The following is a 26,027-nucleotide window of genomic DNA, read 5'->3' as shown; positions in this document are numbered from 1 at the left end:
AGTACTGAGAATAATATAAACACACCCAGATGCCAGGCACACAGTACTAAAAAATGTTTATATTTTATTTTATTCCTTAAGAAATAAATAAAAATGAAACAAACAATTATAGATGTAGTTGACTTCCTCTTTATTCCTTTACTCAATCTCATCATCACCTGCCTTCCCCTAGAAGCATTAACATAAATCTGATGCATGTATTTCCAGTTCACATTTTTATACTTTTACTTCATATATGTGTATTCATGAATTGTTTAGGTATTATTTTTAAAAATATTTTTGAATTAAAATTGGCAAATAAATATAGATTTATAGTATATAATGCAATGTTCTGACATATATATGCATTGTGAAATGAGTACAACCAAACTAATTAATATATTCATCATTTCACATAGCTATCATTTTTTTGTGGCAAGAACATTTAAAATTTACTCTTTTAGCAATGTTCCAGTATACAATTCATTATTCTTAACTATAGTCACCATACTGTACAAGAGCTCTCCAGAACTACTTAAGTATTCTTTTGTATGGCTTTTTAAGTGATGTAAATAGTGTCATACTTTGTTTTGTTCTTCAACTTTGTTCTTACAAGGTTGTCAGAGGCACTTGAATCAGAGCATCTCCATCTTGAATAGGGGGCTGAGTAAAATGAGGCTGAGACCTATTGGGCTGCATTCCAGGAAGTTAGGCATTCTCAGTCACAGGATGAGACAGGAAGTAGGCACAAGATACAGGTCACAAAGACCTTGCTAATAGAACAGCACTCAGTAAAGAAGCTGGCCAAAACCCGCCAAAACCAAGATGGCGACAAAAGTGACCTCTGGTCTTCCTCACTGCTCATTATACGCTAATTATAATGTATTAACATGCGAAAGGACACTCTCACCAGGTCATGACAGTTTACAGATTCCATGGCAACATTTGGAAGTTACCCTATATGCTCTAAAAAGGGGAAGAACGCTCAGCTTCAAGGGAATTCACCATCCCTTTCCCAGAAAACTCATGAATAATCCACAGCTTGTTTAGCATATAATCAAGAAATAACAATAACTATAAGCAGCTGAGCGGCCAGGCTGCTGCTCTGCCCATGGGGTAGCCATTATTTGTTACTTTACTTTCTTGTTGTTGCTTTGTATAAAGTTGCTGTTGCTTTGCATTGTGAACTCACCCCAAATTCTTTCTTGAGCGAGGTCCAAGAACACTTTCTTGAGATTTGGATCGGGGCCCTTTTCCAGTAACAAAGTAACATTATTTTCTGAGTTTTTTGAGATATATTCATATCTAGACATGTAGTTCTAATTTAGCAATTTGGGTGCTCAAACAATATTCCATCATATGAACATTGCTATTATACAATTTAGTCATCCATTCCTTTATTGGTGGATATTTCAGTTTTTGCAGCTTTCCCTTACAGCATTGTTGCCATGAACTTCCTGGTACATGTCTCTAAGTATACACTTGCAAGTGTTTCCTAAGACCGTAGTTCTCAACGGGTTCTACATATTCGAATGACATCGAAAAATTGTAAAGAATGCATAAATGTTTCTCATTTCATGTAGATGGAGTAGTTCATGGTAGGTCAATGCTCCTATAAAGAACACCTAGAAAAGTCAGATAGATTACTAAAATCTAGTTTTTTTTAGAGAGAGTAATGATATGTATATATATAATGGTTTTTCACAAAAGAAATAATATAAAATCAAGTTTAAACTTAAGTTTATATTATTATTATTATTATTTTGTTATACTTTAAGTTCTAGGGTACATGTGCATAATGTGCAGGTTTGTTACATATGTATACTTATGCCATGTTGGTGTGCTGCACCCATCAACTCGTTTTAAACGTATCTGAAAACTGAAGAAGCAATTAGGATAAAAGGGAAAAAGATTCCAGAGAAAAAAATCTTTCCAAGCTGTATTGAGAATCTGTAATTTGTTGTCCCCACCCCCCAACCACAACCACCCCAGGAAGATTTTGCCAGTTCCAGCCGAGGGCAGCACCTGGGGAATCAATAATCCATGTGAGCTTTTGGTGTTCACAGGAAAATGAGTGACAAATTCGAAGACATGGGGGGACTCAAACACACAGCCAGAACCTTGCTCGAGGCATTTGCTGATTTCCAAAGTTGTACAGGACTGGAGGCTAAATATAAGTAGAGATGTCCTCCGAAAAGCAGAACGGAATTCCATATACTCTCTCAAGGCTACTCCAAAGTCTTTGTCTTCTACGACTCTGTAGAGACAAAGACTTCCCCAGGGAGAGTCTTAGGAGACACAGACTTCCCATGTTAGGAGACAAAGACACTTCAGGGGAAGTGGCTAGGAACCCAAATGGAAAGATTTGGAAATCTTAAAGGGAGTGCTGAATTTTCAACAGCTTTGCCAGGGGAAAATTGCCAGTCAAGCAGAATGCATTTAGATGCTGACAATCCAGATTCAGGCAAAGATAGAGGGATGTATATGGAAGTTGATTATATGCACACCCTATCACTCAGCAATTCCATCCCGTGGTTTATACCCATAAGGGAAACATACATTTATTCACTAGGAGACCTGCTTAAGAATGCTTAGAGAGATATTATTTATAAAAGTCCATAAACTAGAGATTGCCTAAGTATTCATCAACATTAGAAGGGACAGACAAAATGTGTTTTCATAAAACAAAATACCATATAACAATGAGACTGAAAACTCTGTAACTATAAGCAATCATCCAGTGTTGTGGAAAGCAGAAAAACACAAAAAGAGTATAAATTATATGATTTAATTTATCTGTATTTATTTGTTTATTTATTTATTTTTGAGACAGAGTAGCTCTTTGTTGCCCAGGCTGGAGTGCAGTAGCGCAACCTCCGCACACTGCAAGCTCTGCCCTCCGGGTTCACGCCATTCTCCTGCCTCAGCCTCCCTAGTAACTGGGACTACAGGCACCCGCCACCACACCCGGCTAATTTTTTAGTATTTTTTAGTAGAGATGGTGTTTCACCATGTTAGCCAGGATGGTCTCTATCTCCTGGCCTCGTGACTTGCCCACCTCAGCCTCCCAAAGTGCTGGGATTACAGGCGTGAGCCACCGTGCTCGGCCTATTTAATTTATACAAAGATTTAAAAACTGGTAAAGTAATTTGTGATGTTAGGAATTAGGATAATTACACTTGGGAGGTTGCTAAGCATAAGGTGGCATGAAAGGGGCTTCTGGGTCATAGATAATGTTCTCTTTCTTGATCTGGGTGCTGATTACATGGATATGTTATCTTCGTTAAAATTTATTGAGCTAAATACTTATGACTTGTGTACATTTTGTATGCATAGTATACTACAATAGAAAGATAAAAATTAAGATAAACAGAACAACCAACTAACTAATAAACACATATGCACAGGCCCCACATCCAGGGATATGTTTTCAATTAGTCTTTGGGAGGTCCAGTTACCAGCACTTACCATAGGTTTATTGGGTAATATTATTTTTTCCATTAGCACTGGTTTCTCCAATTTTTGCCCATTTTTTCTCTTAGATTAAATGCCATTTTCTTATTGCTTTTGTTGGCATTTATTATATCACTAATCATGTGACTGGTATACTTATTGCAAATATCTTATTCTTGTCTATAATTATATTTTCACTTTGTTTTTAAGATATATTTTGTCAATTATTGAGGTTAAATTTTCCAGTATTCTTCTGTATGTGTTTTACTTTTGTTATTATTTCAAAAATCCTTCCCCATTTATTATTTTACAAGATATGCTATTAATACTTTTAAAGTTTACTTTTTACATTTAAATCTCGAATCCATTATGAATTTATTCTAGTGTGTGGCAAAATGTAGGGTTCTCATATTTTTTTCTACACTGCCAGTATAGATGTAATCATCACTTCCCCAAAGATTTGTTACTCCAATTCCATCATATATCAAATTGGTTTACAGTTGGGCAAAGTCATGTAACACAAGCCTATTTTATAATAAAGTGTTGGATACCTCATGTAATTTATTAAATACTGTACTGAAAGTGAAAAACAGAATTGTTTCACACCATCATACCATTAAAAAATTGTAAATCAGACCATCATAAGTCAGGGACCATCCATAGTAGCACTTGGAAGTTGCTGTCATAAAAGAGCATCAGAAAGGCATGAGGAAGGCTTACATAAAGCACCAGCTCAGAGGTGATACTTTAAAAAAACTGGATTCCTTCTTGCATGGCACAGTATACTAACTTAAATCAGAGATCACTATATGATGGTATGCTCCCAATAGGAAGAATTCATGAGTCAGGAAGCAATTGATGGAAAATGGAGTGACCACACTCGCATTACTCTCAATGACCCACTGGGGAAATTTGCAACCTGTCCCTACAATTCTGGGATTTGTAGGGTTGCAAGTCATGATCACCAAAGGAAAAACACTTCTGCCATGAAATTCAGCAAGTGTCCCATTGAACTGTAAGCTATGGATGCTGCCTGAACACTTCAGGATCTTTATGTTCAGGGAATAGCAGGCAAGAAAAGGAATCACATCATTTACTGTGGTCATCCTACAGATACAGGGTGGTTTCTCACCCAAAATTTGGGTACGCTGTCAAGACTGATTACATCACACACACACATACACCAGGACAGCAGGACAGGCCTCCAAAGCTGGTCAAAAAATGGCTTGAGAGAGGAGGGAAAGGAAACAGCCTTGGGCTTTTATGATTGTTAGGAGTTGAGGCCACTGTGAGGGTTTCTTTGTATAGGCAGCAGCTTGTTTGGCTGGCAATTCTCACTAGCACCAAAGAAGGGAGCAAACTGGCTTACTTATCAGCATACCCAGATGTAGGGCATAAAGGAAAGAAGTAGACATAAGACTTGAAAGATGTCAAATATTAAGAAAATGGAGTTAGACTCTTTATTATACCATTTAGTCAAGGGTAATTGATCCCAATCATTAGAATGAAGAAGAGTTGTTGTTATATAATGGGACAAGTAGAATATGTTTGACATTCAAGTCATCCACATGCGTGCCTCTTTATAATTCCTTGCCCAAGTTTGATGGAAAGTGGACATATGAAGTGATCTTGGTCAGAGAATGTTATGGTAACTGGTGGTTCAATACTTGTCATGGATGTGGTTTTTAGTAATGTCATCAGGTGAGCTATGGAGATCAGGTAAACGGAAGGAGAATCTAGAATGGATAGTGGAGGGGAATGAAACATTATCATTTGTGACACTGAGATCAGCTACAGCAGCAGAAGCTATAGTTCTTTCTACCAAATGTTTCCTTCTAAGCTTCCTCCAGGAAGAAAGATTCACCAGAATCCTCGAGTAAATGCTTCCAAAACTTATAGGAAGAAGTAGATTTCAGCAGACAAGGAATTGACTGTGTTGGACATGGAGATGTGCCATACAGATTTCTCTTCAAGAAAGGACTTGTTGTTCTAGATGCTTAGGAGTCCTGTCAGCAGATAGGCTTCAGCTTTCAGTCCCTTCAAGGGCTGCCTCAGTTGCAGAGATGTCTTGCCCTCAATCATTACCTTTTCTGGTCAGCTCATATTCAATGACTGACCAAAGTAGATGTGTGAGGGTCCAGCTATTTTGACCTAAAACAGAGCAACTCTAACTGGCCATTTTAACTCCAGATTTCCTTGTGCAGTCAACCAAGGTTGTTGCTATTTAAACCTGCATTCTGGCTTGACTTCAGCATCTGCCTAATTTTGCTTCCTTCCCTTCCATTCTATAGGCATCAATCCCCAGGGCTCTCCCTAATAAATGTTCTGTACTATAAACTCTGCTTCAGGGTCTGCTTCCTGGATAATCAAACCTGCAACATCCCCACTACTACTACTACCAACTTCTGTATTACTTGGAATAAGGCTAGGTTTAATGTATGTGTACCCCCAATATTCATATTTTGAAGCCCTAATCCCCAGAGTGGCTGTATTTGGAGTGAGGTAGTAATTAATATTAAGTGAGGTCATAAGGATGGAGCTCTAATCTGATTAGTGTCCTTATAAGAAGAGACACAGGAGAGTTCTCTCTCTCTCTCTCTCTCTCTCTCTCTCTCTCTCTCTGTCTCTCTCTCTCTCTCTCTGTCTCTCTCTCTCTCTCTGTCTCTCTTTCCCTGTATGCACCAGGGAAAGACTATATGAGAATATAATGAGAAGGTGGCCATCTACAAGCCAGGAAAAGAGCCCTGACTAAAAACAGAATTTGTCAGCACCTTGATACACATTTCATAACAACTCTCCATTTCCCCCTTCCTGCAATCTCTAGCAATCACTGTTCTATCCTCTGTTTTTATGAGTTTTACTAATTTTGATACTTTATGTAAGTGGAATAATACAGTGTTTCTACTTCTGTGACTGGCTTATTTTATTTAGCTTAATGTCCTCCAGGTTCATCCATGTTGCAAATGGCAGGATTTCCTTTTACTTTAAAGCTGAATAATAGTCCATTGTATGTAGAAACATTTATCCATTCATCTACTGATGGACATTTAGGTTGTTTCCATATCTCACCTACTGTGAATAATGCTGCAGTGGACATTGCTGTGCAAATGTCTATTTGAGATCCTGATTTCAATTATTTTTGGTAAATATCCAGATGTGGTTTTGCTATATAATATGGTTGTTCTGTTTTTAACATTTTGTGGAACCTCCATACGGTTTTCCATAATGGGTATACTTACAAAGGGAATTTGTCTGTGTATTGTTGTTGAATTGGTGTTTGTCAAGGAGGTAGGGGAGGAGGATCCAGGGCTTCCTATTCTGCCATCTTGCTGATGTAATTTCAATATTATTTTAATAATTATATTTCTACATTATTGGTGGTATTGTAATCCTACTTTTTCTTAGCGTTTAAAGAATTATTCTGAAAAGATGTATGTAGGTTTCACCAGATTGCCAAGGAGCTCTTTACCTGCTTGTGGTCAAACTTGATCATAAGTAAGTCCACAATCCAGCTTAACAAAGTCAGAAAAAGAGTGGAGGAAGTACCCAACTATTGTAATGCCCTAGTTGATAGATGTTATATGTCACCTACATTCATATTTCATTGTTGAGAATTTACTTACGTGGCCACACCTAACTGCTAGGGAGGCTAGAACATGTAGTTTATCAGGGAAGCCATGTGTCTGTAATTCTATCACAATGTAGAAAGGAAAGCAGAATTGGTAAATTCCATGCAATCCATACCACTACTTTCTTGTGGCTGGTTTCCAAATAAGTTTTCTGTCTTTTTTCTAAGAATTTGTTAATATATTTTCCTGGTTTTTCTGTGTAGACAGATTTTTCTTCCTTTCTACTCTATTCTTTTAATATTTATTTATTTTTCTTGTTTTACTGCACTAACATCTCCAATACCATTTTAAATAAAAGCAGTAATATAGAGGATCCTTGTCTTAATCCCAATTTAGTAAAAACTCTGCTACAAATTTTCTCTAATAAGTGAGATACATGTTCTAGCTATTTTATGGGTAAACTTCATGAGGTTAAGGAAGTTACATTCTATTCTTAGTTTGCTATTCTTAGTTTATCACAGGACAAACAGTGATAGCCCTTCATGATCTGACCACAGGAAAGAATGACTGAATGAGGTTTAGTCTCTAAGGAGACACATGAATTACTTGAGGGATAATGTCTTTTAATCTGACTTCCCTCTGAAGATACTGATATTCCTTCCAGAACAAGCTCTGATAGAACTCATTTGGAGGGTGGGGGATAGGAAGGAGTTGATATTACATTTACTCTGGCCTCTGGAGGTAGAGCCTGAGCTAGAGAACAGAAACCTGCAAATCAAAAGACTCAAATTACAATCTTGGTTCTGATACCAGCCCACTGTCTGATGTTGACCAGCATGATATTTACAGGGCTTTTTATCAGGTTTCAGGCTCTGTGATGAGCATATTACATGCTACATGCTTTGCAACATTGAAGGTTCACAAAATCCCAATGACATGGATATTCTTATTGTTCACATTTTACAAATGAAGAAAATAAGGTACAGGGTTTAAGTACCTTGTCCAAGATCACCAAACACTAAGTAGCAGGGCCAGGATTGTAATGCAACTTTAGTGAAACAGAACTCCATATTAACAATGATTTTTTTGTGCCAGAGATTCTGCTCTAGGCTTCAAAAATTTCTTACACAAAAGCAAAGTGTGAACTATACCAGGAATAAGCAAACTTCCATGCAAATGGGTCTAATAAGCAAAAATTAGAATGTTTGTAATACACATTTTTCTAAACAAATATTTATTTAAATATGGAAGTATAACATCTACAACAGTACTTTTGCATTTTTTTTTTTTTTTACTATTTTCCTGTCACTGAATTGTTTTACCTCAGAGCTAGAATTTCAGATACTACATCACTACCACTCACTATGCCATTTATACTCAAACTTTAAATACATATTGTCTGAGATAAAATCTAGTTTGGTAGGTGGGAATGAGTTGGCATGTACAGGCAAAGGGAAGGTTGTTGAAGGATCTGGGGATACAAAAGTACCAAGATTCTGTGAAATTAGAGCCCAAAAGGAGATTCCTACTTAAACAAGTGGGACAGGGGTGCTATATATGGAAAGGAGTCTGATTAGGATACAGAAAAAGAGGAGCTATGAGATATGACATGAATGAATTTCTTTCTCCACTCCCAGCTTATACATTGGCAAAGTGAAGGTATGTTTTTATTTGGGGCGGGGGAGGGTGGGGTTGGACAGGTGAGTTTCACTCTCTCTTGCTGTATTGTCCCATGCTTGTTCAGTAATGAAAGCTACATCCCTCTCAGTCTGTAACTCATCCCCATAGTGGGAGTTCCTTTATTCAACCTACCAATCAGATCTGGCAAGAACACAGAGAATCCTACTAATGGGACAGAGGGAAGGGGGTTGAGAAGTTCACATATAAGACAATGCATCTGCATTGTTTTATGTCCATTGATCTTCTTGGAATACTGGGATATGAAGACCTGACCTGCTTTTTAGCTATTCCCCAGAAGACAGAAAAGGGAAAATTTTTCAACCCAGTCAAATGTATTAGAGCAAATGAATTGAGGGGTATTCTGACAAAGAGAAATATGCAAACATAGAGCCTTCCTATGCTTTGGATAATAATGAATTACTCATTGACATTTTGAATGTTCTGCCATAGGATTGGCTTCTTCCACAGCCAACGAAGTTCAGCCAGGGTTCAATCTTCATCCCATCATAAGGGAATGCAAGTCCAAGCTCACATCAATCACACCAGGCTATATTATTTATTTATTTCCCATTGCAATACACACGTGCAATTAGCCAATGGCCTTTTTCCCAACTACACTTCCATTGGGTTCACAACTTTCCCTAGAAAGAGAATACTCTTTGTGCTTCTCTCCAAAATCAACAACATGAAAGATCTATCAAATTGGATAATAGGGTGTAGGAAAGTGTTTTCAGGCTGATCCGAAAGTTCAACTTCAGGGACAGCTGCAGCTTCAGTTCCCTTTTCACCAATATGCAGCACAGCCTTATGGGCAGCCTGTGTGGGGAGAGCAAATCCTGCTGGTCTCTGAAGAAACAGGAACAGTCTTTGGGAAAGTCTAGAAGTAAGAAAGTGAAAGGAAAGGTGGGGCCACCCCTTTGCTATGCTTTGTTTATGGTGCTAGAATATGTAGTTTCCTCCGCTAAATGTAGTCAATCATTCTCTGGTGATTCTACGGCTAGCCTTTGGGAAACACTATGGCCTGCTGCCTCCAGGAGTCACCTCTTAAGCATTCCCTCCTCACACCTCCTCCAGAACTGCATCTCACCAGAGTCACTTCTGATCATTAAGCTGTTCTATCAGAGTAATTTTAGGACATAAAGGTCAAGGATGGAAGAAGCTGATACAATTACTTATTTGGAGTAATGGGAATGACTCTGCAGTGATTCTAGCTTAGGAGGAGTCACACTGCCTCTCTAAGCACCAGATTGCTAATTGGTAAAATAAGAAAGTTGAATTAATTGACTCCTAATTTCCTTTCCAGTTCATACATTTAAGAACTCTAGTTTATCAACTTACATTGGAAAGTTTCAGACCATTGTCCTCTGTGAGTCCAGAAAAATCAGCATTTTCAGCATAGGCACGCTGAATGCCCATCTTCAAAAGTGTGGCTCCAAGGTCATATGTGGCAGAAATGGAAACCTTTGGAACAAACAAGTCAACCCATCTGTGGGGAAAAAGGAAGGGAACACATGGCAATCACCATATCAAGCTTATAAATCTCTCCTTCTCTCTCTCATGATGGTATTATATTGAACTCTGCTTCTTCCCTGAGTATTGACAACCATTACTATGTAAGTCAATACATGGAACCAAACTCACAGAAGTTATTCTGAAAGGAATGCACTCAGGTACAGTCAATGTTGGGCTGAAACACTGGGAGTAGGGAGATATAGCTCTCTTATAATCAAGAGAAAGTATCTCTGGGGTGATGACCAAGGTCAGGGAGCCAGTGGCATGAAGGTTAATGGGTAGCACCCAGGAGCTTCACAGTTTTCTACCTTGCACTTCCAGTCCAGAGTGGCTGCACAATCACCTTTCAACATCAAAATCCAACCTGTTCCTTCAGCTCTAGTTGGTCTACAGGAAGGCATCAATTTACTAGTAGGCTGACTTTGGGGAGCTCATCTTATCTTTAAAGACCAGACTTCCTAATTTGAAAAACGCCAATTATACTGCCTCCTTTGTAGGTTTGTTGATGTGCTTGGATGATATGAAGCATGTAGAATGCTCAGCCAAGGGCCTGGTAGACAGTATTTTCTTGGCATATTCTAGTGATCATACATAGCCGTTGGGTAGTTTAGGGTGATTCTTCTGCCTCCGGGTTTCTGCTGAACTCAGTTTCACCTGCACTGTTATGCCCACCTTCCACCCACACATCCTCTAAAGTATTTACCCCTTCTGCAGTAAGCGGTTCCACTTTTTCAGTGTTTTAGATGACATGGCCGCTTCCACTGACTCCATCTGTCCCTCCTTGGGAAGAACAAAGAGTGCCAGAGCATTCTTGCTGTAGTCCATTTGCAGAACTGTGCAGTTCAATTCCATGTCCACTAGGTGATAGTATTGTTCCATCTGGTGCATCATGGGCACTTGCACAGTGGTGGTCTTGTCTATTAAGAAGCTGGAACTGTCTTCTGTCTTGGATGGATCAAAAGGATTTGCCCACTGGGCTTAAAATACAAAGAAAAGAGAGGTGTTTATTTTAAACCGGTATCAGTACCAACAAGACCTTTTCCATTAGTCATTTCATTTAGAAATTAAGACCACCACAGAGTTAGGTACCTACAGTCAACAAGTTTTACTAGTAACTGAGGATCAGACAGAGAAAGTCATTTGTCATGGTCTCCCAGTTAACAGGTAGCATAGCCAGGAATCACACCCAGGACTGTTGGGCTCCATGATTTGTGCTCAAAACTACTATACCACACTAAGCTCATCAGAGCCATAGTTTCCTCTTCCATAAAAAGGTATAAGGACATCAAACACACTAGGGCAAAATGAGACAATAGATCTGTTCTGCTATTTTAGCCAATCTATATATGTGTGGTTTGTGGCTGACAATTGATTACTCCTCCAAGAAATGTGACTGACATATACTATAGAACCAGGAGAAATCATTTGAGCACACTACCTTTAGAAAATAGTCACATGATTCTTGTTTCTACAAGCACCAGCTTTAGACTCACACAGACCTTGCTGGGAATATCAGTTCTAAAACTTATTAACTGTGTAAACTTGGGCACTTATGAGGATTGGATGAGACAGTGTGTGTATACCATACACGTAGGATGGTATTTAGTACACAGGGAGTGCATAACACATGGTAAAATTATGTATGTAACATGCCTAAGTATGTACAGCAAGTGAGAATCACAGTAGGCTTTACATACAAATATGTCTACTTGACAAGTGCAAGCTTGTCCCACCTCACCAAATCTTTTGGAAACCATGAATCTTTAGCCAATTATGAGCAAGATGTTCATACCATTGTCACCCACCTCTCTGAAAGGGCGCTCTCCCTAGAAATTTCCTGGACTCATCCACAGAGCTGTGTGTCCATCTTGGAAGATCCAATACTATTCACAGCTATGTTCAGTGGAGCAGATCACTGTGGTATGAGGGACACCTACTGATGCCAGTAATAAGAGACCATGAGCTCCCCTCTGCACTCCACCCAAGTATCTGAGCCCTAGACTGAAAATTGACATCTGAAAGTCTTACCTTTAAAATTAATATAGTTCACTAAGACCATGATGGTGTTTGGTTTGAGGTCTTGAATTAGACCCACAACTTTCCCTTTAGTTTGCATCTCCACATGACTGTTAATCTCTTGCTCGGCTGCAGAAATGTTGGAGAAGTCAGTAGAAAAGACTTCAGTCTCATAGAGAGTCTTGACATCGTCCAAGAACTTTGCCTGTGGTTTCAGATGCTTGCCAATGAAGAGGGCATTTCCTATCTGCAATTCCAGTTCCTTCTTTGGAAAATTCAGTGAACAAATCAGATGCTGGAAGCCATGCTGGATATCTACTATCGGAGTGTCTGTGAGGTTGAACCCCAAGGTCTCCACAATCTCAGTTTGGGTGCTGGAGCAGGCCCCAAGAGAAAGCATAACCAAAGCTGCAGAAATGCTCACAGGGGAAAAGAAGATGTTCTTATCTGGGGTCTCCACAGTGAACCTCCGGTACAGGTTGAATGCAAAATCAGCATTGATGGATGACATCTTATAGAGAGTGGCATTTTGTTGGGGTGAATGGCAGGCTGTTACTTTGCCTTCAGGTGATGCACAATGGATTGTAGAATGAAGCCCAAGTACCAAGAGACCCAGATAGAGGAATGGTGACATTTTGGAAGGAAGTTAATCTATAAGAGATGAAGTGAGAGAACCATTGAGGGAGCTTAGTTGGATGAAACACTCCCTGAGCCAGAGACACATAATAATCACCTACATTGATTAATAAAACAATAGTAAATACTTGATGATGTGCTCATCAGGGGCTGAGCAGGGGTTTCTCTCCCCTGAAAAACTGGAGATGCATCTAATATGGACAGGGAGTAGAAAAAGTGGCTTGCTGAGACCACAGAAATAATGCCGTGGACTATCATTCAGATGTTATAGCAACATTATGAAAATGCTGTGAGTAAATTCAATTTATGGAAATTGAATCACTTTTTATTTGAACTAGAGGGAGCCTTTTGGAGAGAGAGGGGGTATTCTTAGGTTAAACTAGTACTCCCTCTTCATACATTATTCATTGTCGATTAGAATTTTAGATTTTTTTTTATTTGGCATTTTCTTGAAATAAAATCTATGAGATGAGAGAACACTTGCATCTTCTTTGGCTAAAAGTCAAAATGAAAGTAATTTGTACAATATATGATTAGTTGGAATGGACCGGTGGTGGTTTATGGAGCCATGTACAAGTCATGAGCTGAAATTCATGCATTTTGCAATGCATGGAAGCCACAGAGGTATTTTCAAACAACTGGAAAATGAAAGAATAACTTTCTACATTTTAGATTTCTTTCACCATTCATCTTAGTAACATCTAAACAGTCATTTCTAAATTGTAAGACATCTTAACACTATTATTCTTACACCTATGTATGTTACTTTTAATTATTATAAAGAAAGCCACAAAGATATGGTGTAAGGTTCTCTGATCCTGGAAGAGTGCAAAGAAGTGGAGTAAAGGAGTCAGGTGTGGAAATCCCATGAAAGTGGACATGTGTACTTAGAAGGAAGAGATCTATGAACTCAGAAAAACGATCCTTCCTCCGCCCTCCATCTTCTTCCTGAGTGATCTTACCCTTGGCACTCAGTTGCTAGAAACTGTATCTCTCTCAGTCAGATTGCTCTCCTGAGCTCCTAGCCATTTATCCAGCTGTCTTTTGGATATATCCACCAGGATGGTCCACACAGACCCCAGTCTCAATAAGAAAATCTCAAAGTTGCCTGATGTAAACATATCATCTCCCTACCCCTTAAGCTTGCTCCCTCATCTTCATTCCACATCTCAATCTATCACATCACTGTCTATAGAGACACCTAAGCCAGATACCTGGGAATAATCTTAGAGTCTCCTTTTATTCTCATTCCCCATATCTAATGCAGCATGATGTCTTATGAATACTAACTCTTAAATAACTCTCAAAACTTATCCCTTCTCTTCATTCCTGCTGCCTCTGCCTCTCAGTTCATGGCCTGAGCTACTATATTGGCTCCTGACAGGTCACACCATCTCCTGTATCCTCCATACCAACCCCCCATTGTTCACCACTCTATCCAATCTCCATATTGTCATCAGAGTCCTCTTTCCTTAAAAGTCACTGAGGCTGGTAGAAAGTCAAGTATTAGATGACCACACTTAGACCTTCGCCCCTAGAGCCAGGAATTTGGTTTGGGACTCTGACTTATCAACTTGGTTATTTGGGACTCTGACTTGCTGATAGAGATGTTCAAAGTTCCCAAAGAGAAAAAAATGTACTTACAGCAAATGCCCAAGAATCCACCTGCATCTCTCAGAAAGCAACATCTTTCCATTTTTATAGCATGTCCTGTATTGCAAAACTAGAGCACTCTTAGTTATAAATTAACCCCAGCATTAACCCTGGAATGGTATTTTCAAAGCTGATGTACAAAACCAAGGCCAAGAGGAACAAAGCAAAAAATGATAAGGTTTGAACTTTGAGTGATTGCTTTGGCTGCCAGACCCTTCATGTAAAACAAAAGAGAAAGAGGATTGTCAGAGCTGTAGGGGTTTAAGTCCATGCTAGCAAGTGTCTTCAGCAGGCAGAATAAGGGCCATAGACAAAAGCACCAAGAGGTAGCAAGAAAAAGTTCTCACTATTGGGCCAAACAGTAGTGGGATTGGCAGTTTTTTAAGGTAAAGTTGTACAAAGGCAGAGGCTGGGCGATCCTCTCTAACAGGTTCTGTAGAAAATATACATGCATTCGCAGAGGAAATGATGTCAAAGGTAGCTTCCAGCCCTAGACTTCTGATGCTGCACACACATATGTCTGCTAAGGGGGAAACCAGCCCTGTCTTCTTGTCATTAAAATTCCCTGTATGGTCCCCTGGTGACACGACTCCAAAAGAGGATACAGAAGGAGTTAAGAAGACCGAAATTAAAGATTCCACTGTCCAGTATTAACTGTGTACTGATTATATGCAAAGAATCAATGGGAACAAAGAGAACTAGACTCAGTCAGGAGACTTGAGTTCAACCTACCTCTGAAAGTTTCCAGCTCTAGTAGTAGTCGTAGTAGCAGTAGTAGTAGTAGCAGCAGCAGCAGCAGCAGCAATAGCAACTCCCGCTTTTGAGTATTTACTACAGGCATGGCATTTTGTGAAGCATCAGATTCCAGACCCTGCCAGCTTCTGTACTACATTAAGAATCTATGTGTTAATTTGTAGTGGGAGGGGAGGTAGGGAATGAGGGGTTAGTTCGAGCTAAGCCTAGATGCAGTCTATGGTAGGACTTAGAATCCAGGATAAATAGTACTGACTTTACCTTGAGGGCACTGGGAAGCCATTGGAGGATAGACAGAGGGTGATTCTGTGTACCATTATTTCTTCTTAGCAAAACATAGACTAAGCTCCCACTATGTGGAAAGCACTATGGTCAGCACTGAGGTTTCAGAGCTAGTTAGTAAATATCAGTCCTGAACCCAAGAGGTCTTTCTAACTACCTGACACCCCTTGCCCATATTGAAGGGCACACCTCACAAATGTGACAGTCACTAGTACATGTGTCCTAAAGAAAGGGAGTGACAAGGTCAAGTCTCTAGACTGTGAGGTTAGTCCATGTAATATAACACATATTCTGCTCTCTCAGCTACAGCAAGTCCCTACAGAGAAAACAGCAAAAGATTGTGTAAAAAGAAAACTTCCAAATCTGTGCCCTCTGGTGGCATAATCAGACAATGGCACAGATTGTTTTCTGCTGCTTCTGATTCAGCTGAGCTTTGCTAGCAGGGCTTATCTCCGACATAAGAGAAAGGTACGCTTCCCTCTGCAGACTCCCTTGCCCTGTGCTCTGGCATCACAGGCATTAGACCTGTGCCCCTGTCATGTCTCTATGTTGTAACTGTGTAATTTGGGACAAGTTATCTAGTATCCTTGAACCTCAGTTTTCTCACCTCTAAAGTGGAAATAACAATAATTCCCATGTCATATGGTTATTGAGAGTATAAAATGAAATTTAGAGGTGGTGTCCAGAAACTCCTATAGTAGTGACCCATACAAAGTGGGGATCCAGAAACAGATAATTCTCTTCCCTTTCTTCTGTTATCATATATTCCCTCACCTCAAGTCTCCATATTCCCTGGGCTTTATCTCTACCCCCTACAGCTGTTCATTTCTACTTTCTGCTAATACATTCTCCTTCAGATGCAATTGATTGAGATGGTGTAAGATCTTCTTGCAAACTTATATTTATCACAATAATTTCAGTCTTGTGTAAAGCTGCTAGAGTAGCATATTGAATAAAGACTCTCTAGGAAGTTTTACCATATCAATAAATTCAATCAGATCTAAAATTACATATCTCCTTTTTTGAATGAACACCTTCATAATCATTCCCACACGAATTTTATTTTAGAAATGTTCAACATTCCACAGTTCTTTCAGTTTGTAAACACTTTTCTCATTGTTTTGATGTTTGATCCTCCACCCCAGTCTGGAGAGAAACGATGGGATCTTACTCTACTTACAGGTCTGGAGACAACAATAGGTGTGAGATGGTGGCATTAGGAAAATTGGCTTCTTCTTGCAATTAAAGTCTCATGGGCAAGTAAATTACTGAATGTTTAAGCAAAGGAGAAACAGCTGCATTGGACAAAGAGAAGGACTGCTTTTACTGGCAAGAGAGGCTCAGTGGGGATTTGGAGTTGAGGTTCTTTTAAGTCTCTCAACTATCCTATTCTTGAGTTTTTACTCTTTGCATTTCAGTGACTAATTTCGACAAAAGTGTCATCAATGCTGAGAAATCAACAAATTCTGTAATTTGGTAATACACGGGATCAAATGGCGAGTATAGGATTTGGCTAACTTAGACCTCCAGAAATTATATTTACATGTTCACTGTCTTCCATATATTCCTTGAGCACTTGAGCCAAGAAATTAGGCTTCTAAGCAAGAATTTAGGCTTCTTTTTTAAAGCGTTCTAGTGCCATCATAAGAATCCACTTCAGTCTGAATCCCTGAATAGACCAATAGCAGGCTCTGAAATTGAGGCAATAATTAATAGCCTACCAACCAAAAAAAGTCCAGGACCCGATGAATTCACAGCTGAATTCTACCAGAGGTACAAGGAGGAGCTGGTACCATTCCTTCTGAAACTATTCCAATCAATAGAAAAAGAGGGAATCCTCCCTAACTCATTTTATGAGGCCAACATCATCCTGATACCAAAGCCTGGCAGAGACACAACAAAAAAAAGAGAATTTTAGACCAATATCCCTGATGAACATCGATGCAAAAATCCTCAATAAAATACTGGCAAACGGGATCCAGTAGCACATCAAAAAGCTTATCCACCATTATCAAGTGGGTTTCATCCCTGGGATGCAAGGCTGGCTCAACATATGCAAATCAATAAACTAAATCCAGCATATAAACAGAACCAAAGACAAAAACCACATGATTATCTCAATAGATGCAGAAAAGGCCTTTGACAAAATTCAACAGCCCTTCATGCTAAAAACGCTCAATAAATTCGATATTGATGGAACATATCTCAAAATAACAACAGCTATTTATGACAAACCCACAGCCAATATCATACTGAATGGGCAAAAACTGGAAAAATTCCCTTTGAAAACTGGCACAAGACAGGGATGCCCTCTCTCATCACTCCTATTCAACATAGTGTTGGAAGTTCTGGCTAGGGCAATCAGGCAAGAGAAAAAAATCAAGGGTATTCAGTTAGGAAAAGAAGAAGTCAAATTGTCCCTGTTTGCAGATGACATGATTGTATATTTAGAAAACCCCATTGTCTCAGCCCAAAATCTCCTTAAGCTGTTAAGAAACTTCAGCAAAGTCTCAGAATACAAAATTAATGTGCAAAACTCACAAGCATTCTTATACACCAGTAACAGACAAACAGAGAGCCAAATCATGAATGAAGTTCCATTCACAATTGCTTCAAAGAGAATAGAATACCTAGAAATCCAACTTACAAGGGATGTCAAGGACCTCTTCAAGGAGAACTACAAACCACTGCTCAGTGAAATCAAAGAGGACACAAACAAATGGAAGAACATACCATGCTCATGGATAGGAAGAATCAATATCATGAAAATGGCCATACTGCCCAAGGTTATTTATAGATTCAATGCCATCCCCATCAAGCTACCAATGACTTTCTTCACAGAATTGGAAAAAAACTGCTTTAAAGTTCATATGGAACCAAAAAAGACCCCGCATTGCCAAGACAATCCTAAGTCAAAAGAACAAAGCTGGACGCGTCACACTACCTGACTTCAAACTATACTACAAGGCTACAGTAACCAAAACAGCATGGTACTGGTGCCAAAACAAAGATATAGACCAATGGAACAGAACAGAGTCCTCAGAAATAATACCACACATCTACAGTCATCTGATCTTTGACAAACATGAGAAAAACAAGAAATGGGGAAAGGATTTCCTATTTAATAAATGGTGCTGGGAAAACTGGCTAGCCATAAGTAGAAAGCTGAAAATGGATCCTTTCCTTACCCCTTATACAAAATTAATTCAAGATGGATTAGAGACTTAAATGTTAGACCTAATACCATAAAAAACCTAGAAGAAAACCTAGGTAATACCATTCAGGACATAGGCATGGGCAAGGACTTCATGTCTAAAACACCAAAAGCAATGGCAACAAAAGCCAAAATCGACAAATGGGATATAATTAAACTGAAGAGCTTCTGCACAGCAAAAGAAACTACCATCAGAGTGAACAGGCAACCTACAGAATGGGAGAAAATTTTTGCAATCTACTCATCTGACAAAGGGCTAATATCCAGAACCTACAAAGAACTCAAACAAATTTACAAGAAAAAAAAAAAAAAACCATCAAAAACTGGGCAAAGGATATGAACAGATATTTCTCAAAAGAAGACATTCATACAGCCAACAGGCACATGAAAAAATGCTCATCATCAGTGGCCATCAGAGAAATGCAAATCAAAACCACAACGAGATACCAGCTCACACCAGTTAGAATGGCAATCATTAAAAAGTCAGGAAACAACAGGTGTTGGAGAGGATGTGGACAAATAGGAACACTTTTACACTGTTGGTGAGATTGTAAACTAGTTCAACCATTATGGAAAACAGTATGGCAATTCCTCAAGGATCTAGAACTAGAAGTACCATATGACCCTGCCATCCCATTACTGCGTATATACCCAAAGAATTATAAATCATGCTGCTCTAAAGACACATCCACACGTATGCTTATTGCGGTACTATTGACAATAGCAAAGACTTGGAATCAACCCAAATGTCCATCAGTGACAGACTGGATTAAGAAAATGTGGCACATATACACCATGGAATACTATGCAGCCATAAAAAAGGATGAGTTTGTGTCCTTTGTAGGGACATGGATGCAGCTGGAAACCATCATTCTCAGCAAACTATCACAAGAACAGAAAACCAAACACTGCATGTTCTCACTCATAGGTGGGAATTGAACAATGAGATCACTTGGACACAGGAAGGGGAACATCACACACCGGGGCCTATCATGGGGAGTGGGGAGAGGGGAAGGATTGCATTGGGAATGATACCTGATGTAAATGACGACTTGATGGGTGCTGACGAGTTGATGGTTGCAGCACACCAACATGGCACAAGTATACATATATAACAAACCTGCACATTATGCACATGTACCCTAGAACTTAAAGCATAATAATAAATAAATTAAATTAAATTAAATAATGAAATGAAAAAAATGAAATAAAAAATAAATAAAATAAAATTTTGAGATATATTCCTTCTGAAAAAAAAAAAAAAAAGAATCCACTTCAGTTCACAATCTATTAACTACTTACATTTTTCAGACTTCTCTATGGCAGCAATGAGGTCTTCTAAAGCCAGGCCTTCCAAAGGCTTTACATTTCAGAGAACCACTTAATTAAATGATATGCTCTTTCATTTCATGGGCTGCCATATTCCCCTTCTAGAACACAAATGGAGTTTTCAACTACCTTTAGCCCTAATGGGGCAGATAATAAACTTAAAAATTCCCCCAATTTCCTTAAATTTTTTTGCATGAAGCCTAATTTCTGTTATCAATGTCTGTATTAGTTATAGTACTTGGCTCCAAACAATAGTAACTGCTGCTGCTAGGAATGCCAGAGAACCTTGCTCATTTCATATGGAGAAAAACATGTGGACAGAGGTATGAATTTACCCCACTTCATAGACATTGGTTAATAGTTTGGCTGGAAGTCCATTGGAAAGGACATGATTATAAAATAAGTGATAAATAAGTGTGAGGAAGAGGTATATGTGGCTGTCTCTGCAAATGGGCATAATATAAAGATATTTGGGTTTCATGTGAATACTCACCAAAGAACAACCTCAGCAGAGAAGTTTAATAATCAGGGGGATAAGATGATGCATTCTGTGGATTTCAGTCAGCCTCTTTCCCAGACACTCTTGTATTTGCTTGATGGGTTCATGAAGAAAGTGGTCATTCCAGCCAGGATGAAGTTTATGCATGGGCTCAGAATCATGGACCTCCATGCACCAAAGTCAATTTGGCTACAGCTTCAGCAGATACCAAAACTAAGATTCCAATATGGCATTATTCCTCAGAAGGCCTTCAAGCTACGTATTTTGAAATTGATTGCATTGGACCACTTCCATTACCAAAACTAAGATTCCAATATGGCATTATTCCTCAGAAGGCCTTCAAGCTACGTATTTTGAAATTGATTGCATTGGACCACTTCCATCATGGAAGGGGCATTGCTTTTTTCTCACAAGAATACACAATGACTCTAAATGTGACATTTTTAACACATCACCTGCAAAGCTTGTGCCAAAACTACCATCTGAGGATTTACTGACTGCCTTATCTACAATCATGGTATTTTATAGAGTCCCTTCTAGTCCAACAACTGATTTCACGTCAGAGTGTGGCAATGTGCCAACTCATAAAATTCACTGGCCTTACCATGTTACCTATCACCCTGAAGCAGCTGGTCAATAGAGAGTGGAATGCCTTTGACGACTCAGTTACAGAGCCAACTAAATGACATTTTGCAGGGTTGGCCCATGTCCTCTGTAATGTGGTATATGCTCTAAGTTAGTGTCCAAAATGTTGTACTGTTTCTCCCATAGCCAGGAATCCTAGGTTAGGGAATCAAGGAATGACATTAGTTTTAGATCTACTAATTATTTCCCTACTGATCCACCAGTAAAATTACTTTTCTTATCTCTGTAACTTAGGTCATTCTGATTTAGAGGCCTTAATTCGAATGGTTGAATGATTCCACCACAGGTTGCTGCAATGCTTCTATCGAACTTATAGTTGAGATTGACATCTGGCGACTTTGAGCAACTCATGCCACTGAATAAATAGCAAAATAAGGGGGCTACAGTACTTACTGTTGTGGTAGATCTTGAATATCAAGAAGAAATTGCATTGCTACACATAATGAGGATCTGTAATGCAGGTGCTCCCCATGGATGTCTCTTAGTACTTCCATATTCTGTGACTAAAGTCAATGGAAAATTACAGCAACCCATACAAACAGGACTTTTAGTGGCTCAGACACTTAAGAAATGAAGATTGGGTCATATCTCCAGTCAAGGAAGCTCAACCAGGTAAGGTGCTTATTGAGGGCAAAGGTAATATGGAATGGGTTAATGGAAGAAGGTAGTTAAGGAATGAAAGTTTTTAAAAACATCAATTGTGATCTTCTGACTAGTAGCAAAACCCATTACTACAATAGTTAGGAGTACTTCCTTATGTTGATATCAAGATATCTGTGTTTATATTAATCATTTTGCTTCCACCTTCCTATCCCTCTATTCCTTCCTATTTACATAAAATGTGTTAATTTTAATTAATTTTATATGACAGCATCCAAGTTACTGGATGTCAAAGAAGACTCAAAGGAATAATGAATGCCAGCCAAAGATGGATAAAGGGACTATATTAGACCATTCAGGCTGCCACAACAAAATACCGTAACCTGGTAACTTAATAAACAACAGAAATGTGTTTCTCACAGTTCTAAAGGCTGAAGAGGCCAAGGTCAAGGTGCCAACAAACTCAGTGTTCAGTGAGAAAATGCTTTCTGGTTCATAGAGGGTGCTCATTTTGCTGTGTCTTCACCTGGTAGAAAGGATGAAAGCTCACTCTTGGAATTCTTTTATAAGAGCACTAATCCAATTTTTGAAGGCTATGTCCCTGACCTAATAACCTTTCAAAGGCCCCACCTCCTAATATCTTGCATTTTCCTTATTATAAATTCCTTATTTCAGAGAGAGAGAGAGAAAGAGAGAGAGAGAGAGCAAGGGAGAGAGAGAGAGAGAGAGTAAGGGGGGAGAGAGAGAGAGTGTGTGTAAAGGAAGCTCTCAGACAACAAGTGCATTTTGAGGACAGTAAAGTGAAAACTGTGCTCCCAATTCAAGGGTCTTTAGCATATCTTTTGAAATCCACCTTAAATTCTCCTTCCCTCTTTCCTGAGAAAAGCTTACCCACTGAGATCCTTCCTGATTCTTTCAGCTACACAGTTTTTTTAGTCAATATATTACATGTAAAGATGCTTAAATCATGGATCCATTTCATATTCAGCATTTCCCCCCAGCTTTGATCCCCTTATTTCTAGAGACCATGGCACCCACTTCTCAGTCTGACCATGTTTGTGATCAAGAGCTGGGTAGGAGGATAGAGACAAGCTGAAATGGTCCTTTCAGATTCCTTCTACTTGGGGGTATTGAGTTCCTCTGTGGCTAGTTAATTAACCTTAAGTTGTCAAGCTGCCCCAGAAGCTGGATAAGAAAAAGGAATACAGGGCCGGGCGTGGTGGCTCAAGCCTGTAATCCCAGCACTTTGGGAGGCCGAGACGGGTGGATCACGAGGTCAGGAGATCGAGACCATCCTGACTAACATGGTGAAACCCCGTCTCTACTAAAAAAAATACAAAAAAAAAACTAGCCGGGCGACGTGGCGGGCGCCTGTAATCCCAGCTACTCGGGAGGCTGAGGCAGGAGAATGGCGTAAACCCGGGAGGCGGAGCTTGCAGTGAGCTGAGATCCGGCCACTGCACTCCAGCCTGGGCGGCAGAGCGAGACTCCGTCTCAAAAAAAAAAAAAAAAAAAAAAAAGGAATACAGCCTCAAATGCAAATTGAACGTCAGAAAATCTTAGTTTGAGGCTTGACTCCACCACTAACTAGCATGACATTTGGCAAGCCAGTTACTTGCTCTGGTCCTGGGTTTCTCCATTTGAAAAAGAATGGGCTTAGATGAAATCTCTAAGGCACATTCCTGCTCTGGCATTCTAGAGAATCTAAAATTTTTCTCCCACGTACCCTCCCATTATAGAAAATGCAAAGGAGTGCATAGCCACACACCAGGGATGAGGAGAAGAATTATTCAACAAATAGTGTTGTGCATCAATTATTTTTTTAAATCATCTGAGATTTCAATCTTATACCAAGTGCCAATGTTAATTCCAGATAGATAAAGGAGTTGAATGGAAAAATTCAGAAAACTTCCAAATAAGAAGAAAATATAAAATAAGATATATTATACCTTTTGATAAGAGTATTTGGAAGTTTATAAATAAAGGAAATGAACACATTGAAAAAAGCTGTTTATAGATTTTGAAACATAAAACTGAAAAACTGTGTACTTAGATACATTAATCCTTTTAGCATGTAAAAAACAAAGTAGGAGAAATATTTGTTAGGCAAGTGGTGAATAGCTAGATACAATCCTATGTCATTCTATCTCAAACCTTGACTAAAGAGAAGTCATGAATTTTTAACACAGTCAGCCAGGGAATAATTGCTTAAACCCCATGTACATGGGAAAAATTGATTGCTCCAAAGTCAAATTAGAAGATTTATTCTGAAGGCCCAAGAGACTAATCAGTAACTTCTCTCCAATAAATAAACAATGAGTTTATGAAAGAAAATGAAGTAAGTAAGGCTAAATCTTTCTAAAGAGGGGTCAAGAAATCCTTTTGAGAGGAATGCACACTCACATCTGCTAAAGGTCAACCACAGAATGTTCCAATAGACTTGTATAAGCAACAGAAGTCAGTATCAGGCTTTTGACATCTCTCAGCTGGGAGTGCTCTAATTAATTAACTAGTTGAAATGGGTTAATTTAGGATATAGAATTTCTGACTAGTCAATGAACTGCCTCCAAAAACGACTTTTTTGTGGAAATCCCCTGTGGAAAAAAAAAAATCTTCTCCTGTGCTTGCCTTATGTGACACTATTCAGGGCTTCCCTGATTCCGTGTATCTGGGTTACACTTCTTTGTTTCCAAAATAAATGCTATTTCTTTTCACCTCCATGTCAATCTATTTTTTTTTAAAGTTAACATAGCTAATGTCAGAAGTGGAACTCAAAATGATCTTTTGTTGGAGTAGATCGGCATTTTTCTGGAACAGAGGCCCTTGTGCTCTCCATTTTCTTGAATTGCAGGCACCCTCTCTCATAAATCTTCTCAGGCTCCTACCTCCCTCCCTTTGGTTGAGGTCAGCACCTTTCTTCGGGAATTTGAGGATGGTTGTTCCATTTGTGCAAGCAAAATGTGAGTTTTCCTATTGGTGAGTATTATTATCTTAAGTGTGATATTCTTTAATTCTAAATCTCATAATGATTTTCCTTCTTCTGGGACTCCAGCTGGTAATATGTCCAAAAATTAAGGGCTCTCCTCTTGTATTTATTTGGAACAGTGGACATTATACACAAAAGATACGTTAGAACTGCAGTGGCCAAATTGAGGTTCATTTGATATGTCAAAACTAGGTTTTCTCCAAACTAAATTAGAAGACTATGGTTCTAAAACAAAACAACCTGAATAGGTGCATATTTTTATGGGCATTTAGAGGCATCTAAATGCATTCAGGACTCTAAAACTGTCTCCAAAACAGTCTCTAAACTCACTAATAAAAAATGGAAAGAGAAGGAAATTGTCCTTGAGGCTCAAGTTTCTTCCACCAAATCTCATTCCCACACTCTTTCTGTTCTCCTATTTTTATATCATACACTTGCTGAACTTCCCTTTTATTCTTATGATCCCAAAGTTTCCCTTGATTCCTAAATTTATTCTTTCAAACTCTGCCCAAATAATGGGGGCACTCTCTTAAACATTTCATATGTATTCTGAACAAAAGCCGAATTTAGGGCGATGGCTAAAGATTTCTTCAAAGTTACTAAGGACTGTCATAAATTTACTGAAGAATTTTAAATTCTTATCTAAACTGATGAACCTGATTTCTCTACTATTTGCCGATTAACACTCATTGGAGAAGGTCAAGCACATATTGGATGACTAAAGCAGGCTGAAACAATCCTCTTATGGGTCTCCAATTCAGTATATTCTCCAACAGGGGGAAAAAGTCCAAGAAAGAGCCAAAACTTTTTAGTGAGTTATTCCTTTAGCATTCCCTTAACCAAATCTTGTAACAAGATTCAGGCTTGCAGTCAAAATGATGGTGAGGCTGTACGTGATTACTCCCACAGATTTGAAATAGTTTTCAAGGAAAACTCTGGACTTGACTCAGATACCAAATCTACTAAAGTGGGTTTTAAGTCTGTATTCATAAATGGCTTAGATAAAGCTCTTTTAATTCTAGTTAAAGGGCCTCAATTTATTTGGGAAATAATGTTCACTTCTGATTTAGTTAACCTGGTGAACCAATTAGCCCAACCAATTTCTAAGACAAATAAAGTAAGAAAAAGGAAAACAATGAATCTACAATAATTTTCAACCCCCATAATAAAACATGGCAGTCTAACATTAGGAATCCAAATCTCAAAGGGGTCTTCCACCAA

At 38.8% G+C, this 26,027-nt stretch overlaps 1 protein-coding gene across 2 annotated transcripts; it reads right to left on the bottom strand.

Annotated features, from left to right (window-relative positions):
• Window positions 1–8,674: 8,674 nt before the first annotated feature.
• SERPINA7 (serpin family A member 7) lies at window positions 8,675–14,531 on the bottom strand. Of its 2 annotated transcripts, none has more exons than XM_010371694.1 (5): window positions 14,490–14,531; window positions 12,222–12,860; window positions 10,897–11,170; window positions 10,020–10,167; window positions 8,675–9,497 (listed from the first exon to the last, which is right to left on the bottom strand). In XM_010371694.1, exons 2-5 carry the CDS (start codon window positions 12,841–12,843, stop codon window positions 9,294–9,296), a joined length of 1,248 nt encoding a protein of 415 aa, XP_010369996.1. In that variant the 5' UTR covers window positions 12,844–12,860; window positions 14,490–14,531; the 3' UTR covers window positions 8,675–9,293. The 2 variants fall into 2 exon arrangements, with proteins under 2 accessions (XP_010369996.1, XP_030795113.1); XM_030939253.1 differs by having other exon boundaries at window positions 9,229–9,558.
• Window positions 14,532–26,027: the final 11,496 nt, after the last annotated feature.

Source organism: Rhinopithecus roxellana, chromosome 10 (assembly GCF_007565055.1).
Source record: "Rhinopithecus roxellana isolate Shanxi Qingling chromosome 10, ASM756505v1, whole genome shotgun sequence".
Lineage (NCBI taxonomy): Eukaryota > Metazoa > Chordata > Mammalia > Primates > Cercopithecidae > Rhinopithecus > Rhinopithecus roxellana.
Note: the sequence above shows the minus strand (reverse complement) of the source record. Positions and strands in the feature narration are given on the sequence as shown.